The sequence below is a fragment of the Equus quagga genome, chromosome 2 (assembly GCF_021613505.1).
Source record: "Equus quagga isolate Etosha38 chromosome 2, UCLA_HA_Equagga_1.0, whole genome shotgun sequence".
Classification (NCBI taxonomy): Eukaryota; Metazoa; Chordata; class Mammalia; order Perissodactyla; family Equidae; genus Equus; species Equus quagga.
In genome coordinates, this window is record NC_060268.1 from 64,749,014 (window position 1) to 64,770,851 (window position 21,838).

General features: G+C 34.3%; 1 protein-coding gene across 8 annotated transcripts in view; it reads right to left on the reverse strand.

Moving 5' to 3' along the window:
* LOC124233768 (unconventional myosin-IXa) overlaps positions 1-21,838 on the reverse strand; it is a 289,503-nt gene that overhangs the window by 197,144 nt on the left and 70,521 nt on the right. For 6 of the 8 annotated variants that reach the window (XR_006887148.1, XM_046650967.1, XM_046651007.1 and 3 more), the window contains exons 4-7: positions 17,285-17,347; positions 11,047-11,146; positions 9,358-9,414; positions 2,925-3,022 (exon numbers count right to left, since the gene is read on the reverse strand). Coding sequence is in view for 7 of the 8 variants with exons in the window: in XM_046650967.1 (XP_046506923.1) it covers positions 2,925-3,022; positions 9,358-9,414; positions 11,047-11,146; positions 17,285-17,347 (318 nt within the window). In the remaining variant the exon portion in view is untranslated. The remainder of the gene's footprint in view (positions 1-2,924; positions 3,023-9,357; positions 9,415-11,046; positions 11,147-17,284; positions 17,348-21,838) is intronic. The other 2 variants (XM_046650998.1, XM_046650990.1) reach the window with 1 other exon arrangement.

Sequence of the window (21,838 nt, forward strand, 5' to 3'; positions counted from 1 at the left end):
CTTCCATAGGATAAATCTGTTCTACTCATGAAATTTTTACTATGTGTTTTCCTAAAATTAATAAGTATTCTAAATAAAACAAAAATATTGACTTAGGGGGCTGGCCCCATGGCCGAGTGGTTAAGTTCGCACATTCCGCTGCAGGCGGCCCAGTGTTTTGTTGGTTTGAATCCTGGGCGTGGACATGACACTGCTCATCAAACCACGTTGAGGCAGCATCCCACGTGCCACAACTAGAAGGAGCCACAATGAAGAATATACAACTATGTACTGGGGGGCTTTGAGGATAAAAAGGAAAAAAATAAAATCTTAAAAAAAAAAAATATTGACTTAGGAAGCTAATATATATACTTTCAGATATACAGTATCTAATTTATAGGTCTCGTTTTTCAAATAATTTAAAATTTTTAAATGTTTGAATCATTAACATGACTCAAAAAAATACAAGTAAATTATAAAGGAATAATTCATAAAAGTATTCTGGGTTAAATCAAAGAGTAAACTCAGTATCAATAAACATTATAAACTCTAATGGAATGGGGCCAGCTCTGGTGGCCTAGTGCTTAAGTTCGGCGCACTCCACTTCAGCAGCCCAGGATCAGTTCCCAGGCAAGGACCTAACACCACTTGCAGCCACACTGTGGTGGTGATCCACATACAAAATAGAGGAAGACTGGCAACAGATATTAGCTCAAGGCAAATCTTTCTCAGGGAAAAAAGAAAAAACTAATGGAAAACAAAAGACATAAAAACACAAACTCACGGCCCATTTTTTAAAAACTACTTTTAGTAGTAGTTTATATGGTTTCTAAATTACATTGTTTCAAAATTTGGGGTTCAAAAATCAGCACATCAGTGTTTTCTCACACACAAATATGTGATGCAAAGTCTTCAGGAATAATAAATGTCACATAAACAATTTAATATACTATAGTATAAAAAAAGTATAAATAGTATAAATAGGAGTAAGAATCTCTGTTCTCAAAAGCTTATAATCTTCCATAAGGAAATAACAATAAATAACTATACTATAGGGCAGGATATCTTAAAATACAGAAAATAGAAACAAACACAGTTAAGGAAAATTTCATTAAAAAGGTAGGATATGAACAGTACTCTAAAGCAAAAAGGTTTCAATTCACATGCCAAATTTTAGGTTGCCTGCAAGGTTGTGTTAAGAGAGATTCTGGGCTAGATCTAAGTGCAGTAGAAAATAACATTGTGATTTATTAGCAGAGTCAATAGTGGTCACAGGAGAGGCGAACAGTAGTATACATGATATGCTCTCTATCCAAAAATTGAAAGTTATTTGAATGAGTGGAAAGGAGATGAAAATCATTCCTTCATGGAATAGGGAAAATAATGAATGTTCAGAATACAACATAATGTTTTAGATAACACCATCTAGTTAAAATACAAACCCTGTGCTAGGGAATATCTGAAGATAATATCTAAGGGATAGAGAAGGGTCTAATTGAAGACCTGGCTACTAGGAACATATTGTTTCCTGTGGTTTCCAACATGAGATATAGTCACATAAGACTCTTTCACATGATAGGTGCATGATAAGTAAACACTGTATTTCCAACTTATGTTACCTACAAAAAGTGAAATGAAGTTTCACTATTACTTAATACATAGACTGGCACTTCAGTCTATATGTCAGTCTGGCAGGTGTCACATGAGGTAAATGAGATATCCTGAAGGAAGAACGAGGGTATTACACCTCATGGAGTAATTGACAGAGGTACTCTCATTTATTTAGTAACTTCCAGTGAATTGTAGTTTGTCACCAATTAAATTGGTTTGCATACTTACATATTATCTTATTTGGTTTTAACTTATCTTTCATAAAAAGATCCGGGCAAAGAATCTGCCAATCGAAGATTCATACCAATGATATAATCACAAGCAAACAAGAAAATGGCAGGACTAATATTCTCCTACTCCTGGTACAAGATTAAAAGTTGACAATATAGGGGCCGGCCCCATGGCCGAGTGGTTAAGTTCGCATGCTCCGCTGCAGTGGCCCAGGGCTTCACTGGTTCAGATCCTGGGCAGGGACATGGCACCACTCATCAGGCCACGCTGAGGCGGCGTCCCATGTGCCACAACTAGAAGGACCCACAACTAAATTAGCTGTAAATTATACAACTAGGTACTGGGGGGGATTTGGGAAGAAAAAGCAGAAAGAAAAAACAAAGAAGAAGATTGGCAACAGTTGTTAGCTCAGGTGGCAATCTTTAAAAAAAAAAAAGTTGAGAATATAATCAGAACTGAAATATTTATCAACACTAATTCCCTCCTCAAAAAAGTTATATGTTACTACATTCTTCTGGTGACAGTCAAGATTTTAAATATTTTGTTTTATTTTAAATATATTTTAAATATAATATACTTCATCCTTATCTCATTTCTCTTTTACTTATATTTACAATGAACAAAATACGGTTCATACAATAGTACAGACATAAATTTACAGGGAAAATACATGGAAAATTAGGTTTTACTGAGAGGTATCCATGCCTTAACAAGATCAGAGATCACTGACATAAAAAAACAAGACCTATAACACTTTAAATAGCGTTATAAAGCAACAGTTTTTAAGTAAGGTCCCTGGATAGGCTTCAGGGGTACAATGAACGCTTGCAATTACATGCAAATGTTTATGGATGTACATTTTACAGGAAGAAGAGCTCTAGTTTTCAAAAGATTCTCAAAGAATTTATGACCAAAAAAAAGCAATTCAAAACAACTCTTTTAGAAAAATAAATTTTGTGAGCAATGCTTAAGATAGAGGAGGCACTGGATCAGGAACATCAGTTAGAAAATTGTTTAAAAGGACCGAGGAAGAGGAATTTTTTGAAACATACATCATGACTTGTTCTCCACTAAGGGTATAAGAATACAACAAATAAACTCACTGTCTTCGTGTCTTGGGAAGAAATCCTACCATTTCCATAGCCAGTTGTAAGCGTTCAAAGTCATGCCTCAAATCTTCCCCCTCCACTGTGAAGCAATCCTGTTTAAGAAAAAAGGGGGGAAAAATCAAGACTACCCATTGAAAAGTAACATAAGCCACTAGAGAAATAAAGTAATTTTAGATGAGAACACCCATGTGTAAAAATCACAGTTGGTGAATATTTAGACATCATCAAATTCATTAGACATCTTATCTTACTACAGATATGCAAACTAAACACATACCTACCAAAATACCAGTAAGTTACCTTTTTTCTCCCTTACACAATCACCAAGGCAAGGATCTCAACAGTAACTTAAGATAAAGAGCTAGCAATACTTATAAACTCTTCTAATACCAAGTTTGATTCTGAGTGGTTCTGAAGAGTTTTGGAGATCCAAAGTATTTAAGAGGGTTCAATACCACAAACCAATGCTATTTACTCAACAAATATTTAATGAATGCCTACCCACATGCAAGGCACTGAACTAGATCCTGGGACACAAAAACAAATTTTAGAAGAGGCAGTAATTTAGCTGAGAAGTGGAGCCTAGATTTGTATAATATAGAGATGTTTATGGTACACAGATATGAGATATAATATAAATAGTTCCTAATGAAATAATATAAACAACATGGTAACCATTCTGCAAAAGAAAGAAGTATATGTGAAAGTATAAAAACCTGCACAGAACAGACATCACATGAGTCAGTAAAAACAGCTGTGGATAAACCCATAAAAAAATATTATGGTTTTTTTTTTTTTTAAGGAAGATTAGCCCTGAGCTAACATCTGCTGCCAATTCTCCTCTTTTTTGCTGAGGAAGACTGGCCCTGAGCTAACATCCGTGCCCATCTTCCTCTACTTTATATGTGGGACGCCTACCACAGCATGGCTTGCCAAGTGGTGCCATGTCTGCACTCGGAATCTGAACTGGCGAACCCCGGGCCGCCAAAGCAGAACGTGCACACTTAACCGCTGCACCACTGGGCCAGCCCAAAATATTTCATTTTTAGAGTAACCCTTGCATTTTAGTTCCCAAAAAACACGATCTGTACACATAATCTAAATCTTTAAAATAATAAATAAGTCCTTAAGTCTCTTTACTCTATGTTCTCACAGTCCCTTACACTTACATTTTCAAAAACCTCCTCACACATATTTACTTTTTTAATGCCTATCTTCCTATGGAATGTTGCATCAAGTACTTAGTAAACACATGGACTGTTATTTGTCTTATTCACTGCAGATCTCCAGCACTGAGTAAGTGAGCCAAGAATACAGTGGATAATTACTGACGTAAACACACAATCATTGACTTACTGAATTAAATGAAACATTCCTTTTTGAGAAATAAAGAAACTGCTCATTCATTTTTTTTAAAAGTATTTATCGAGTATCTACGATGTACAACCCCCTCAGGCACTGGAAGAATGAGTTAATGAATATATCTAAATATAAAGTTTACAATTAAATACTAAATTTTAGAACGCTGTTAAAAATATTTTTATTCTCTATATAGAAAGGTACACACACATAGTTTAAAATTTCAAATTCACTTCAAGAAAAGTTCTTTCTGAAAATCCATTCATTTAATTTTCTGCCTATAAAATTTGGACTAAGCAATTTTAAAACATATTTCTACAGACATGCCCATGTCCTACTACTCACTAAAAAATTTTAAGTTAACACATTCTTCTTTTATCTATAGCAAAGCTTTTTTTTTTTTTGAGGAAGATTAGCCCTGAGCTAACATCTGTTGCCAATCCCCCTCTTTTTGCTGAGGAAGACTGGCCCTGAGCTAACAGCCGTGTCCATCTTCCTCTACTTTATATGTGGGACGCCTGCCACAGCATGGCTTGCCAAGCGGTGCCATGCCCGCACCCAGGATCCAAAACAGCAAACCCCAGGCCACCAAAGCGTAACATGCAAACTTAACCGCTGTGCCACGGGGCCAACCCCTATAGAAAAGCTTTTTAAAAGGCTCTTGATTCTCTTCTCCCCCAAACCACAAACAACTCATTCACTCTATGATTTGGTTAATATTTTTCTATAACAAATAAGTGAGGGGGGAAAAAAGTTATGTTTCCACTCAATAATACAGCAATGAATCTCATAACTGACAGTGTTCTTATCTGCCCCCAAAATGAATAAAACAACGTATATAAAATACTGAGAAAGTAAATTGAAAGAAGCACTAAAATATACATTTATATTTGCTGTTATCCACAATCGAATGTTCTTCAGAAATACAAAGTGGTCTTAACAAACACCAAAATCATAATTTATTTTCAAAAACATGTACTGATGACCTTAACTGTTTCCCTGATGATAACAGTATTAGAAAAGCTAGGGATGGTTAATCTACCAAACCAGAAATATCCTTACCTTAATTTGGGTTAATTTGGGTTCCCACAGAAGTAGACCTTGAAACCAGGATTCAGCATAAGTAGTAAGGGAATGGGAAAAGAAATAGGGAAAGCAGTGTAGCCTAAACAGGGTTCACTATTAAAGTACCTACCACAGTGGGTAAGTAGAGTTTAATCCCAAAGTAATCTCTGGGAAACAGGGTAAAACACAGAGAGATAAGAAAGCTGGACCATTTGTATGTCATCTCCCATCACTGGCTGAGGATTTCTACAGATAGGGGGAGGGAGTTGTTAATTCCTATGCTCTTCCAGGGGGCCATGCTAGAGCACAAAGGCCTTCCAGAGTTCTAAGAAAAGTCTTCAGACACCAAGCTGCAAATACTGGCTGTTGGAGGTCACTCAGAGAACAACGAAATGGTAAGGTTCAAAGAATAAGGCAGGGAACTAACCAATAACTGCCACAAACCTTTCCACCGGAAAAAGATAGCTGGTTCCTCTTGCCCAACTCAGCTCTAGCTGTAGTCTTGCTTGATAACATGCCACTGCACACTCCCAACAAACACACCAAAATGTTCTTTCATGCTATGAGCCTTTTTTTCCCTTTGTGTGGAATGATGAGAACCCTTTCTCATTTACAAGTGCCTACGATAAGCCTGGCAGGTAGTAGGCATTTGACATGGGTATGAGGGAGAGAAAGTAAAGGGTAGAGTCAAATTATACATTTCTTTTGTCTGTATTTCCTAGAATGGTATTTAGAAAAATCATACTTTTTTATAACTTCAAGTTGACAGTACAGGACATAAATAAGAATAATTGACTTTGAGAGTTAGTAAAGATGCCAGAGATCATTTAAGGAAAAGAATATAAAGAACAGAGGCTTCACTGGAATCCCAGTAACATTACTAACTTGCTTCAACACAATGGGGGAAGCCACTTAAATTTTAAGTCATTGCTGCTTCTTGTGAGAAAGGTAATCATACTAACTCCAACCAGTGGTTTTATAATGATCAAATATAATATGGATGTTAAAGTGGTTTTTAAATGGAAAAATATATGCAAAGTAAGTTTTGCTGCATGCAGAGACCTCATATTGGACTGACAGACGATGAGGAGTAAAGCCACAAAGGCAGTATTTGAGAGAATGACCATGAACTTAACAGACTACAAGGGAATGGAGGTAAGAGTCTTTATGCTGTAGAAATACTTAAAATAAGGAGAATAGAAACATTATAGATTCAAAGGATTCTACCCAAGTTGCATCAGGATCCCTGAAAGCACTGCAGCAGGTCTACCTCATGGGAAAACAGGTTGCCAGGTACTCTACAGATGGTTGGGTTCCTGTAAAGGTAGTGATGACCAGGGTGAGAGCTTGGTCTCAACAGGATAATAAGTTCTAATCCCTCTGCAGCATAGTGGACATGGTAGTGTTCTGAGACTATCACTTACTGTAATAATTCTCATTAAATCTCTGCCCGATAGATGGACCCTTAAACCACTCAAACCTTGGTTCAGATAAATAAAAAAATTAGGTGAGACTAACCTTTTACATAAAAGTTATTGAGAACTAGCTTTAAGGTAAAATTATTTGAATAGATTATTACCATATAAGAAGAGAAATCAGTATGTACCAAACATCTTCGACTTATCAGACACTATGAAAGTCACCTGACACATATAATCTCACTAAATCCCCAAAACACAAGAAGATAATTATATGTATGTATATATAATTATATGTAAATTTCTAGGGAAGAAAATAGACACAGAGGTTAAATAACTTGCCTAAATAACAAGGATGGCCAAACCAAAATCTATCCAATTCTAAATCCTCTGCTATCTCCTAGGCAACATTAGTTGCTTCATCTTATTTAACAGAACAACCCTTAAAAGGTATTAAGTCACCATATAGTGGGCAACAACAGGTCCCTTATTAAATGCAATTTTCTCACTATAGTGCCCCTTGGGATCAATTACATAAAATGTACGATAAGTAATACAGCACAAATGGCAAAACAGACCTTAACAATCCTCTCTTCCCATAATGCTAGTCACATAAGTTCTAACAACTCAGACGGAAATAAAGTTTAGTTTGCCCCCAAATTTACCATGAGGAGTTAAGAGGAAAGAATAAACCAGAAGATCTTCAGAGTGACTGGTTGTTTCATTAATTAACTCCTGAGACAAAAGCAGAAATTAATCAAAGTTCAAACTATAATAGATTTGAAAACAATAAATGGGAAGAAAGCGATGAAAGTAATGTTAAGAGAGTAGCAGAGTATGGCTACAAAGTTCTTCCAAAAGGAAAAGATGAATGATGATGATTTCAATGATAGCAGCAATGGTAGGAACATTTATTGTGCACTTACTAAGTATTAAGTACTCTATCAAGCTGTTTATATGCATTGTCTAATTTAATACTCACAAAAGTTAAAGACATTATCCCCTTAAACAGATGATGGAAACAAAAGAATTAAGTGACCTGCTCAGGTTCTCAAAACTAGGAAGTGGATGAACTAGAATTCAAGTCAGAGCCCAAATGCTTAAGCATTAACTTAGAGACTGCCTCTAAACAACAGCAGATGAGTTCACAGTTTCATGTTAAGCTCTAAACAGGCAACCAAATCTTATATTTGCCATACAAGTTTCCCTGTCTCCTTCCTACTTCCCAATGAGGCACGGTCACTTGGTATAGGAAGTGAAACATGGAAGCTTCTCAAGTGGCAAAATAGTATAAAATTTTTCTCCAATATTTATCTGAATCTATAAATTGAAATGTCTAAAATTTATGTTCCAAAATCTAAAATCTGAAACCATAAATTACTTGATTTACTACGAAATGTTCATGCAATTAAACTTTGCCTGAAGGAAGAAATTAATATCCATAATTACTGATCCTTCTCAACTCTAAAATAGGCCAGTTTTATAATTAATGAAGTATGTAATCACATACAGTAAAAAATTAAAGTAATGGTTATTTAAAGAAAGGACTAAGACACGATATGTTTCCAGGAGGAACAGTTAATAAATTAGTTCATTAGTTAATTAATAGATATAGATAAGTGCATGTTTTCAGCCTTTTTTTTTTACATCTGACCTAATTGCAAACTGAAGTGAAAGATTTTTTGTGCTCTTTCTATGATTACAAATTTGTCCTTATAAAATGTAAGAAATAAAGCTAAATTTACCTACTCAAATTATACTACATCATATATGCCCTTAAATCATTCAATTTAAAACATATAATCTTATTTATAGGAATTTCAATTCTTAATTTGTGGAAAATTATATAAAGGCTATAGCCTCTCTTGCTGTTAAAAAAAAAAATGAAAGAAAAAATATACATGTATTCATTTTGTGAAAAGACTGTTACATTGATTGTTAAATTGATACATATCACTTTTTAAAATAATAGTACTAGGGACTGGCCCCATGGCCGAGTGGTTAGGTTCACGCGCTCCGCTGCAGGCGGCCCAGTGTTTCATTGGTTTGAATTCTGGGCGCAGACATGGCACTGCTCATCATACCACATGCCACAACTAGAAGGACCCACAATGAAGAATATACAACTATGTACTGGGGGGCTTTGGGGAGAAAAAGAAAAATTTTTTAAAAAAAATCTTACAAAAAAATCTAAATCTAAAATAATAGTACTATTCATAATATGTGGGTAATGAAACTACTAAAAATTAACTGAAAAAATAAATGTCAAGAAAAAACTACAGTTCATAAGGATCCACATCAATGCTCAAAAATCAGGAATGCAATCAATTTGTTTGTCAAAGTACGTAGTGAACAGACTAAACATTTAGCAACAAAAAATATTCAAAAAAGTAAACTGACTGCTTTTTAACCAACAAACCATAGACATACAGACAAATCAATTTGAAGAAATTAAATATTGACTTCTCCTTTCCTAGATTCTTTATTAGTATTTCTGCTGATTTTCTAAGTCATGAGATAGATGCAAACAAGCAAGGTGAGGATCCTTTAACAGGAACACAGAATAGTTAGGTACTTGTACTGACCGGCTCAGAGTCATAGCAATAATCATCCCAGCTCTGTCTGAGGGGTTTCTTTGTTATCTGAAAGTAAGGCAGATTAGTTAGGTAGAAGTAATGGTTATCACACTTTTCTAATCACCTCTTAGATGTAAGTGTTGAGGAAGGATTGCTGTTATCCAAAGAAAGTTGTTTTGTATAGCAGCATAAAACAAGAAACAATTACGTAAACATTCAGATTCTGGGAGATCATTATAATCAATCATATCTGCTATTGTCCAGTGACTCTGAGATTTACATTAACTGCTGGGTCCCATATCTATGAATAATGATCTTATGACAAGAATATGTATAGTATGGCCACTGATTACAAAAAGATGTGGAAAACAATAATAAACTCTAGATTTCTCTAATACTAACAACTATCAGCTCATTTATGGGCAGTTACTACTTTTTAAAAAGGAAAATATTTAATCAACCAAATATAATGCAAATAAACATGCAAGGGGAAAAACTCAAACTATGACAACTATTTTTCTAACCTACTTCATTCTATACAGTAAAAATACCCAGAATTATACCAGAAAATGATGTTCTGAATAATTTCGAAGTTCTCCATATATTAATACAGAGTTATGTTAGTTTATATAAACATGTAGTTTCAAAATTAAGAAATATCACTTATACAGCATGCTGTATATCTTGGGAGAGGTCTAAGATGTTACTTTCACAACCCTAAGTACAGACTACAATCTTTGAGTCATCATCAATGTGCTAATTTGCTTATAAAACCTTCGTACAGATTTTTCAAATTATCATACGTGAATTTTTTTCCAGACATTACATTTTGCCTCAAATGATTAAAAAATAAAGGGAGACAATCTGTTATTTAAGTGATCTACTGTCACACCAATTCTATTAATATTCTAGAATTTTTGTTAATATGAGGAATAAGAAAATTACAGAAACCAATGTAATGAAAAGTGAGAATTGCTCATTATTACGGAAGTGAATTTTGAGTTTCAAGGAAAGATACAAATTCTCTAATAAATCATTTCTTTTGATGAATTTCACATTGAATGTTTAAAGGGATCACTCACTAAAATATTAAAATAGTCATACTCTAAGTCCTTATCATAATGTCATGCAAAGAAGTACATGTATTAGACTTCAAAACATGCAAATAAGGTTTCAAGTAATCCCTTGCAAGGACATTAATCATTAGTTACATTTAACATGCTGTGGTCTACAAAAGGTAAACCACTTGGGAATGAGTAAAGCATTTTTCTAACATGGAGGTACGTATAAACAACTTATTACTCTCTTAAAGTGTCTCACAAAAAGCAAAAGGCACACAAATAACTAGTCTTTTACAACACATATGAGAGTAAAAGTAATTTTGAAATTTGACAATTACATCACATATATTTTTAGACTGCATGTATGAAAATGCTAAACAACCAAAAGGACCTACAACTAGAATATACAACCATGAACTGGGGGCTCTAGGGAGAAGAAGTAGAAAAAGAAAGAAAGAAAAAGATTGGCAACAGATGTTAGCTTGGGTGCCAATCTTAAAAAAAAAGAAAAGAAAAGAAAATGCTAGTTAATAGCCATTACCAGGTTTGAAAACAAAGAATGCTACAATAAACTTTCTCTCAAGAGGTAAAATTTAATAATGCCCTACATTTCAAAATGCTTTTCATGAACTCTCACCTGATTGAGATAATGATATTCTTCTGGTTGTTTAAGATGGAATGCTAATCTCTCTTCTTCACTTGCTCCTGCCAGGAGGTAATAGAATACATGATAGTTCCTGTTGGAAATAAAGAAGTATGATTTTATAATGCACATGATCTATGGTTATCATTGAACAAGAAAAAAAGCAAACATTAATTAGTAAATGTTTCAGCCTTGCCTCAGTTTTTTAATACAAAGATGATAAATTCAATATTTAAGTACTCCTTCAAAATAGAATGATGTTTTGGATGCTGAGTTCAAAAGAGGGGGATGAAGGCAGTGATGCGGCAAAGTTAAGGCCTCCGAAAATTCTCTCCTCCATAAAACCAATTAGAAAACTGGCAAATTTGTCAGAATCAGCTTTTTCAGAACTCTGGAAGTTAACCAAAAGCTTACAGCAATCCAGGGAGTCTTTACACAAGAAAAATAGCTAAATCTCAGTAAAAATGGCAACCTTTGTGGCCTTTTATCTTGCCTTATTCCACCTCCTGCTCCACGATAGCCTTCAAACCAACAGCTTATAATGATGAACATCAGAAGGCTGGTAGCCTCCAAGAAGGGCAGACCAAAGTTAGAGTTTGTTCAGAGAATCATTCCTAAGAAATATCATTATTTGTACTGTCTGGTGGTTACCTGGAAGAAGCCACATTCAAAACTGTCTTTATTTAACCTGACTCAGAGTTAGCCCAGTGTGAAAATCTTTTCCCCCAGGGCATGCAGAAAACAATTACGGACAACTGAAAACGTCAGCTGCCTGAAGTGGTGGATAAATGTTGGGGCAAACAATAAACTAACCAAAAAAATTAAAGGGAAAAGCTAGTAATTGAGATCTCCACACAGGTGTTGAAAAGCTCCAATACATTCCTGGAAATCTAGAAGGCCATGTGCACGTATCAGCCTGTGTGCATGTCCAGGGCAGCATGTCCATTCAGCAAAGACCAGAGGAAGTACAAAGCTCTCACCTCTGGCTAACCTGTACAAACAGGAAGTAAAGGCTAAGTCACAATTATAAAATACCTACCTGAGTGTTAAGGCATGGCCCAATACATATAAGGAGCCCCACATCAAGAATTTAAGGAAATCTCTGTTTAATCATTACCTGACAACCAAGCTAACCAAGCAGATACTCCAGTGGCCACACTCAAAAAAAAGAGACTTCATGAAAGTAGCTCAGAAAAGTTGTAACACAAACAGCAGGAACAAAAACAATCACCATAAACCGTGAGAGTGGGAGAATCTCATTTCCAGAGCTGCCACATGATTATTTAAAATGGCCAATTTTCAACAAAAACATTAAGAGGCATGCAAAGAAAGCATAGCGCATACAAAAGAGAAAAAACAATCAATAGTAACTGTTTTTTGGGGGGAGGGGGGTTTAAAGATTTTATTTTTCCTTTTTCTCCCCAAAGCCCCCTGGTACATAGTTGTGCATTTTTAGTTGTGAGTCCCTCTAGTTGTGGCATGTCGGACGCTGCCTCAGCATGGCTTGATGAGTGGTGCCATGTCCATGCCCAGGATCCGAACCGTTGAAACCCTGGGCCACCAAAGCAGACTGTGTGAACTTAACCACTCAGCCACAGGGCCGGCCCCACGTTTTTTTTAAAGATTTTAATAGTAACTGTTCTTGAAGAAGCCCAAACATTAGACTTATAAGACTTTTAATCAGTTGTTTTAAATACATTCAAAGAACTAAAGGAAATCATGTTTAAAGAACTAAAGGAGAGTATGAAATCACATCTATCATATCAAATAAAGACTATCGATAAATATAGAGAACTTATTTAAAAAATCAAAAAGGAATTCTAGAGTTGAAAAATATAATAACTAAAATGAAAAAGTATCTAGAGGAGGGGCCAGCCTGGTGGCGCAGCAGTTAAGTGCGCAGGTTCTGCTTCGGCGGCCCAGGGTTCACCAGTTCAGATCCTGGGTGTGGACATGGCACCACTTGGCACACCATGCTGTGGTAGGTGTCCCACATATAAAGTAGAGGAAGATGGGCATGGCTGTTAGCTCAGGGCCAGTCTTCCTCAGCAAAAAGAGAAGGATTGGCAGCAGTTAGCTTAGGGCTAATCTTCCACACACACACTCTCACACAAAGTATCTAGAGGAGCTCAACGACAGATTTGAGCGGGCAGAAAAAAGAATCAGCAAACTTGAAGACAAGTCACTTGAGAACAGTCTGAAGAACAGAAAGAAAAATGAATGAAGAAAAATGAACAGAGTCTCAGAGATGTATGGAACACCATTAAGCAGACACCAACACATGCATAATGTGGGAGACCAACATATGCACAATGGGAGTCCCAAAAGGAAAGGAAAGAAAGGGGCAGAAAGAATATTTGAAAAAATAATGACCAAAATTCCCCAAATTTGATGAAAAACAATTTACCCATTCAACAAACTCAACAAACTCCAGGGAAAAGAAACTCAAAGAGATCCATACCTAGACAAAACAAAATTGTTGAAAGACAAAGACAAAATTTTCAAAGCACCATGAGAGAAATGCTTCATCAAGAGATCCTAATATAAGATAACCAGCTAATTTCTCATCAGGAACCATGGCAGAAGGATAATATATTCAAAGTACTGAGAGAAAAACATTATCAATCAAGAACTATATATCCAGCAAAACTATCCTTGAAAAATAAAGGAGAAATTAGGACAGTCCCAGATAAACAAAAATAAGAGACTTCATATATAGCAGAGGGGCCCTACAAGAAATGCTAAAGGGAGCTTTTCTGGCTGAAATAAAAGGAGACTAAACAAGATCCAGTTAAACATAAAGAAATAAACAGCACTAGTAAAGGTAACTACATACATAAATACAAAAAAGAGTATAAATTATGTTTTGTTTGTAACACTTTTTTTCCTATTAGATTTTAAAGATACCTGCAAAAAAGCAATAATTATAAATCTGTAATGTTGGGTCAACTATTATAAAGATGTAATCTGTATGACAATAACAGCACAAAGGAGGGGCAAATGAAGAGAGATACATAGGACCAAAGTTATTTGTATACTATTAAAATTAAGTTATTAATCCAAACCAGATTGTTAAGATGTTTACTGTAATCACCAGTGCAACCATTAAGAAAATAACCCAAGAAATATATAAAAGAAACACCAATGGAATTAAAATGGTACACTAGAAAATATTTATTTATACAAAATAAGGGAGTAATAGGAGACTAAAGGAACAAAAACATCATAAAACATATACAAAACAAATAAAAATAATATTAAAAAATTCTCCTTCATAATTACATTAAATATAAGTGGACGAAACTCTCCAGTCCACAGGTGGTTAACTGGCAGAAGAGATTTAAAAAGAAAAAATGATCTAACTACATGCTGTCTACAAAGGATACACTATAGATTCAAAGACACAAACAGGTTGAAAGAAAAAGGATGGAAAAAGATAACATGCAAACAGCAACCAAAAGAAAGCTTACTATCTACACTAATATCAGATAAAACAGATTTTAAGACAAAAATTCTTATTAAATCAAAGGACATTTTATAAAGACAAAAGAGCCAATCCATCAAGAAGATATAACAGTTCTAAACATAAATGCATTTAAAAACAGAGCCCCAAAATACATGAAGCAAAAGCTAAAAGAATTAAAGGAAGAAATAAACAATTTAAAGACAGTACTGGAAATATTTCAATACTCACTTTCAATAATGAACACCACAACTAGACAAAAGATCAACAAAGAAAAAGACGATTTGAAAAATACTAAATGTCAACTAGACCTAAGAGACATTTATAGAATACTCCATCCAAGAACAGCAGGATACATATTTGCTCAAGCACACATGCAATATTCTCCAGGACAGACAATGTTAGACTATAAAACAAGTATGAATAAATTTAAGGGGAGTAAAATTATACAAAGTATACTCTCTGACCACCTTACAATGAAATTAGAAATTAATAACAGAAATTTCCAAATTTCACAAATACGTCAAAATTCAACACACTCCTAAATAAGATCAAAGAAGAATCACACACGAAATTAGAAATACATTGAGATGCATGAAAACAAAAACACAATATAACAAAACATGGGAAACAGCTGAAGCAGTGCTCAGTGGGTCTTTATAGCTGTAAACCCGTATTTTAAATGAAGAAAAATCTCAAATCTATAACCCAACCTTCCCCCTTAAAAAATTAGAAGAAAAAAGAGCAAACTAAACCCAAAGCATGCAGAAGGAAGGGAGTAATAAGCATGAGAGCAGAAATAAAACAGAGAATAGAGAAAAATCAATGAAACCAAAACTCACTCCTTTGAAAAGATCAACAAAATTGATAAATCTTTATTTAAACTGATCAAAAAGAGGGGGGAGATTGCTATGGTCTGAATGTGTACCCCTCCAATTCCTATGTTGAACTCCTAACCCCAAAAGGTGACAGTATTAGGATGTGGGGCCTTTGGGAGGTGATTAGGTCATGAGGGTGGAGCCCTCATGAATGGGATTAGTCCTCTTACAAAAGAGATCCCATAGAGCTCCCTATTCCCTTCCACCAGGTGAGGACCCATCAAGGTGGCAAGGCTTATGAACCAGAAGGAGGGCTCTCACTAGAATAGCCGCTCATACTGCAAGTGCCTTCATCTTGAACTTCCCAACCTCCAGAACTGTGAGAAATAAATTTGTGCTTTTATGAGCTACCCAGTTTGTGGTATTTTGCAGCCCAAAAGAACTAAGAAAGAGGCGGAGACTCAAACTCAGGAATGAAAGGGGGGACACTGCTATGAACCTTACAGAAATAAACAAGATTATAAGGGAATACTATAAACATTTTTTTTTTTGGCCAACAAATTAGATAATCTAGATGAAATGGACAAATTCCTAGAAAGAAAAAAACTACCAAATCTGACTAAAGAAGAAATAGAAAATCTAAAGAGATCTAAAACAACTAAAGCATTTGAATTAATAACCAAAACTTCCCCAAAATAAAAACCCAGAACCAGATGGCTTCACTGGTGAATTCTATCAAACATTTAAAGAACTAACCCAATCCTTCACAAACTCTTCCTATCTCATTCTATGAGCCACTATTACCCAGATACCAAAACCAGCCAACAACATCAAGAGAAAAAAACCCATACAGCAATATCCCTTATGAATAGAGACACAGAAAGTCCTCAACAAAATACTAGCAAGCCAAATCCAGTAACATATAATAAGGATTATATATACATCTGCAAATAAAATCCAACAAGATAACAGAGAATCAGTTTATAAGCTCTGGATCTTCATCTCCCATTGATTCTTCACATCAAGGAAAATCAGCTTATATCCCTGCCATTCCATTAAAATGTATTAGAAAAAGTTACTAATAACTTTCTAATAGCAGTACCTGTTAGCTCTGCAAGTCTTTCTAGAGCTATTCTCTTCCTGAAACTGTCTTCCCTTCATTTTGAAACAACTCTAAGTCAGATTTCCTCTTCTGCGAGCCACAAAAAAATTAATAGAAAAGGCTGAGTTCTAATCCTAACCTTGCAGGTAATTCATTATGATAATGTTAGCTATTAATTATTGAACTTTTATTATATATAAGGACCACACTGAGTATTTTATAAATGTATTTCATTTAATCCTTTAAACAATTCTAAGATAGTTTTCCATCTGTAAAAAAGTAATAAATAAGAAGCAGAGAGTTTAAGTGAGATGCCAAAGGAACATCTAAAATTTGAATACAGGTCTGTTTAACTTCAAACTCTGACTCTTAACACTATTTTGTCTCACTGTAACATGAAGCCAATCATTTACCTCTCTGATATTTGGTTTCTTCACCTATAGGAAGATACATATATCATCTCTGAAGTCCCATATACCTCAAACATTATAATGAAATGAAGAGCTTAATTAAAAACCTCGCAAATTAGAGAAAGAACACTAAAACATGGAAAAATGCAAAAACGCTCACAAAGAGCTAAAAGATACCACCTGTGATACCAGTGTTTTCCTTTCTGATAGTTTGCCTAGAATTTGGAAAAGGCAACAGAATTCTACATACTCATTAAAAAACCTCCTTCTAGCAGCCTCTGAAAAAGTGCTGTGTTCTGCCCCATGATATAAATAGCATTACATGTAAAGCTATGTATGGTATAAACTGAATTAAGGGTCATAATATACAAAGATCCTAAAAGTCAATCTGCATATGCAAACGTTAACTTGATCTAATAATATAGATAAAAATATGTACCGTTCATTATGCTCTTGATAAACGAGTCTGGACTTCTCCAGTAGATATTTTTCAACATAGGCACTAGAAGAAAACAAATTGGTTGATATAAATAACAAAGCTTAACACAAGCTAGACAAACATTTTTTCAGAGAAGACACAACAGCATAAAGAATACTATTATCCAGATCATTTTAGTACATTTACCATTAAAACTGTGTTATGGACACCATTAGTGTTATTCACGTTAAATTCAAAACATATAAGTCTCTTTTTTTTTCCAATAAAGCAAAATAAAGTCAATACGTGGCACACAAGACCCTCCCATGACATAAAGTTTACTTTCTTTCCAGGCTGATATACCACTACCCATTCTTTCAGACATTATACTTTGGCCAGACCTTACTAAATAAGGCTCAAAGATGTACTTTCTTTACATATTCATGCTATTGCCACATGCTGGAATCAATTTATTATTTAATGATTTACTCAATAAGTACTTATCAATTGGGCACTGTGATAGGCACCATTCAAATATGTAAATAAGTAATACGCTACCTGTTCTAAAGGGGCTTACAAACTAGTAGAGAAATAGGTAAACTAGCACCTATCATACTGAGTTGATAGGTTTATTATAGAGCAACAACCAGGATATTACGGATGTACAAAGAGAGACACATAAGATTCAATCCAAGAAGGAAAAAGGATGTAAGGAAGAATTCTCATAAAGGGTCAGTACAAAGCACACAGTAAATATTCAGTAAATATATCTGGTGAGTGACTGAGTAAATTACTCTGAAATCTGACAAGAAGGCAAGGAGAAGTGACTTTACCTAACGGCATAAAAGAAAGAGGGTACTGACAGTTTCAGGGAAGACAATTAGTTAACATGGCTAGAGAATGAGATTGGCAAATGGACTAGATCAAGAAGGACCAATATACTATAGGCTGGAAGAATTGAATTTATCTTGAAAGTAATGAGGAACTGAAACACTACTTGTATTTCTGATATATTATTCTCTTTATTTAGCCTGAACCCTTCAAATCTCCAATATGTCTTACCCAAATTGGAGCAATCAGTTAAGATCTCACTGGAAAAAGAGGTTCTACAGTCTGAAAATTAAAAGCACTAGACTCCTGAATCCAAATTACTTAGCACAAATCTCTCTAGGGTCAAAATTTGACCAAGCTTTTATTACCCTCAGTTCCCTCCTACTGCATGCTCTCTATTTCAGTCACTCCCAAATACAGGTTATTCCCTCAAGCTTGCCATTCACTCCTGACTGTATTGTTCATGCTCTTCCTTCCACTTCTAATTCTCCAGTCTATTCCCACTCTGTCCAGTAGATTCCATTCATTCATTAAATTGAAGCTCAAATGTGCCTTCTGTGCAAATCTATAGCCAGTACCATCACCAATAATTAAAACTGATCACTTCTTCTGAATTACCATTATCACCTCGTCTAAACTACTGAAACAGGATCTTATCTCTCCAAAATGGGAGAAAGCGAACTAACAAAACTTAGTGTGTTAAATTCTTATACTCACCCTGCATGCAAATATCACTGCCTCTATTTTACAAATGGAGAAACTGATGCTCAAAGATATTAACATAATGCAGCTAACAAACGGCAGAACCATCACTTGAACACAGGTCTATTTTAACTACAAAGGCTCTCTCTTTGAACTATACCAATATACTTCTGGACATCTCTCTTCCCTCTCTTTCAATCCATGAGTTACACTGCTACAAGAGTATCTACCTATAAAATAAGATCACAATCATGTTGTTCCTCTACTTTCACTTGATCCCCATACTAAAGTGTATGTTATGGTGAACTGATGTTATGCCCATCTGGGCTTGTTTTTAAAATACATCAGCATAGAAAAAGAAAAAGGAGTTAGATGAAGCAAATATGGCAAAGTATGAAAACCACGAATCTGAGTGGGAGTTTTGCATACTATTCTCTTTACTTTTGTGTATGTTTGGCCATTTTTCATAATAAAACTTTTAAAATCTGCTTCCCAGTGTCAAGAGGATAAACTATAAACATAAGAGCTTTATTCACAATCTGAAACCAACTGACCACTGTGCCCATAATCCTTAGCTACTGAATTTACATCCTCAAGTATACCAAGCTATAGTCATGATTCCATTCACTTGCTAAGGCAAGTTCATCAATCGATAATGTGATTTCCCACTTTTTCTGTTTGGCATATTTTCAACACCCAAGATAAAAATCACCCTTTTTTGTGAAGTCCCTCAGACACATAGTTCAATCATTGCACTTATCTCATTTACTGTAATCATCTTATATAAACATCCATCTTCCCAAAGAGACTATGAGAACTTTAATGGGAGACAACATATCTACATCTTTTCATATGCTCAACATTTAGTACAGGGCCTGGTACTCAAAATGAACTCCATAAATGTTTGCTTAATAAATGATAAAATGAAGATAAATATTCAATATATATTTGTTGACTCAATGTTAAAGTTAAAAATGTTCAATATGTATTTGTTGACTTACTAATCAACATGAAGATTTTTGCTCATCATTGATGTAAGGGAAAGTTTAAATTTTTTAGGTAGTCACTTAAAATATAAGAGCTTAAATTTAATTCATAAAGTGGGAAAATAAACATCTGCCATTCCTAACTCATGAAATTGTCTAAAGAATCAATGAACATATATATATCAACATTTTGTAACTTAGAAAGCAATATACACAATTTTATCCATTATCAACCTCTCCTGCAGCAAAATCATAAATACTAAGAGAGCAGCCTGACAACTTGACTGCATCTCACTTTTATGAGTAAAAGTTCCAACTGTACCTTTGGAAACTGATGATTCCTCTAATCAGGAAAGAAAGAAGCTATGAAACTTACCATTGAAGAAGGATTTAGCCTTCTTGTTTTTATTTTTGACTTTTGGGGGAAAGAACACAGTTTTGGTCAAAATTTTAAAATTCAGCAGAAATAAAATAAGACAAGCATAATTAAGATAGCATAAAAAAGAAAAATACAGATCAATCTCACTTATTAATATGGACACAAAAGTCATAAATAAAAACTGGCAAAAAACACAGCAGCCAATTTATATATGTTTGTGTATTAATATGTCTGTGTATGTATGTATGAGTGTGTGTGTCTTTGTATTGACCACATGGAATTCTTTTCCCAGGAATGCAAAATGATTCAGTGTTAGGAAAATAATGATATGAATAGATCTCAGAATGAAAATCATGCCAATCTCCATAGATGCCAAAAAAGCCTTTCATAAAATGCAATACCCATCACTAACAAAAACACTCAAAGAAAATTAAAACTGAGGCTTAATTCATTAACATGAAAAAATGTCCTAAAGCCAGTATTTTACTTAGTCGAGAAAAGTAAAGGCATTCACATAGTCTGAAATAATTATTATCACAGTATAGGAGGTATGGAACCAGACAAGATAGAAAATAATCAGAGATATAACAGGAAAAAAAGTAAAAGTATCAGTAATAGATACATCTAGAAAAGGTAAGAGAAACAATAGGAAAATTAATAAAGATAACAAAATAATTAATATATAAAATTAATATAAAAATCAATACCCTTCATATACACACAAACAATACACAATTTGAAGACATAGTGTAAAGAAAATCACACTTATAATAACAACATAACATTAAAATAAAATAAAATACTTAGGAATAAACCCAACAAGAAATACAAAAAACTTAAAAACATTTCTACAAAGCACTAAAATGTCAGTTATACTCAAATTAATATATACATTAGTCCAATAAAATCAAGACAGGAAAGACATGGAGGAATCCTCAACACATATCGCTATGGGAAAGAATCCAATCTATTAAGACTATGTACTACGTGATTCAAACTATATGACATTCTAGAAAAGGCAAAACTATGGAGACAGTAAAATGATCAGTGGTTGCCAAAGGTTAGTGGATGGGAAGTGATGAATAAGTGGGGCACAGAGGATTTTTAGGGCAGTGAAACTATTCCGTATGATACTGTAATAGTGAATACATGTCTTTATATATTTGTCAAAGCTCACAGAATGTACAACACAAATGGTACAAACTAATGCAAGATGCTATTAATAAGAGAAACTGGAGGATAGGGTGAAGAGGTACATGGGAACTCTCTGCACTTTCTACTCATTTTTGCTATGAACCTAAAATTGCTCTAAAAATAAAGTCTATTAATTTAAAAAAAAGTTATAAAGAATATTGCTGTTACAACCAGAGGACTCTGATCATAGACTGTGTAATAAGAAATATGGTAACAAAATTAAATTTCTTGAGGATAATAATAGTATTAGGTAGGAAAATGTAATTGTGGTTGCTTTACGAAATACAGTAATTAGAGGGTCAAGTTCTATGTCCGACATTCAAAAACAATTTAAAAAAATGAATGTATGCATAATATAGAGAGAGAAAGAAAATGCTTAATAATTAATAAATCTAAGTTAAGAATGTATGGTGTTACATTATTCTTAGAATTTTTCTCAGGTTTAAACTTTTCCAAAAGGAAAAAAAGATGCAAGGAAAGAAT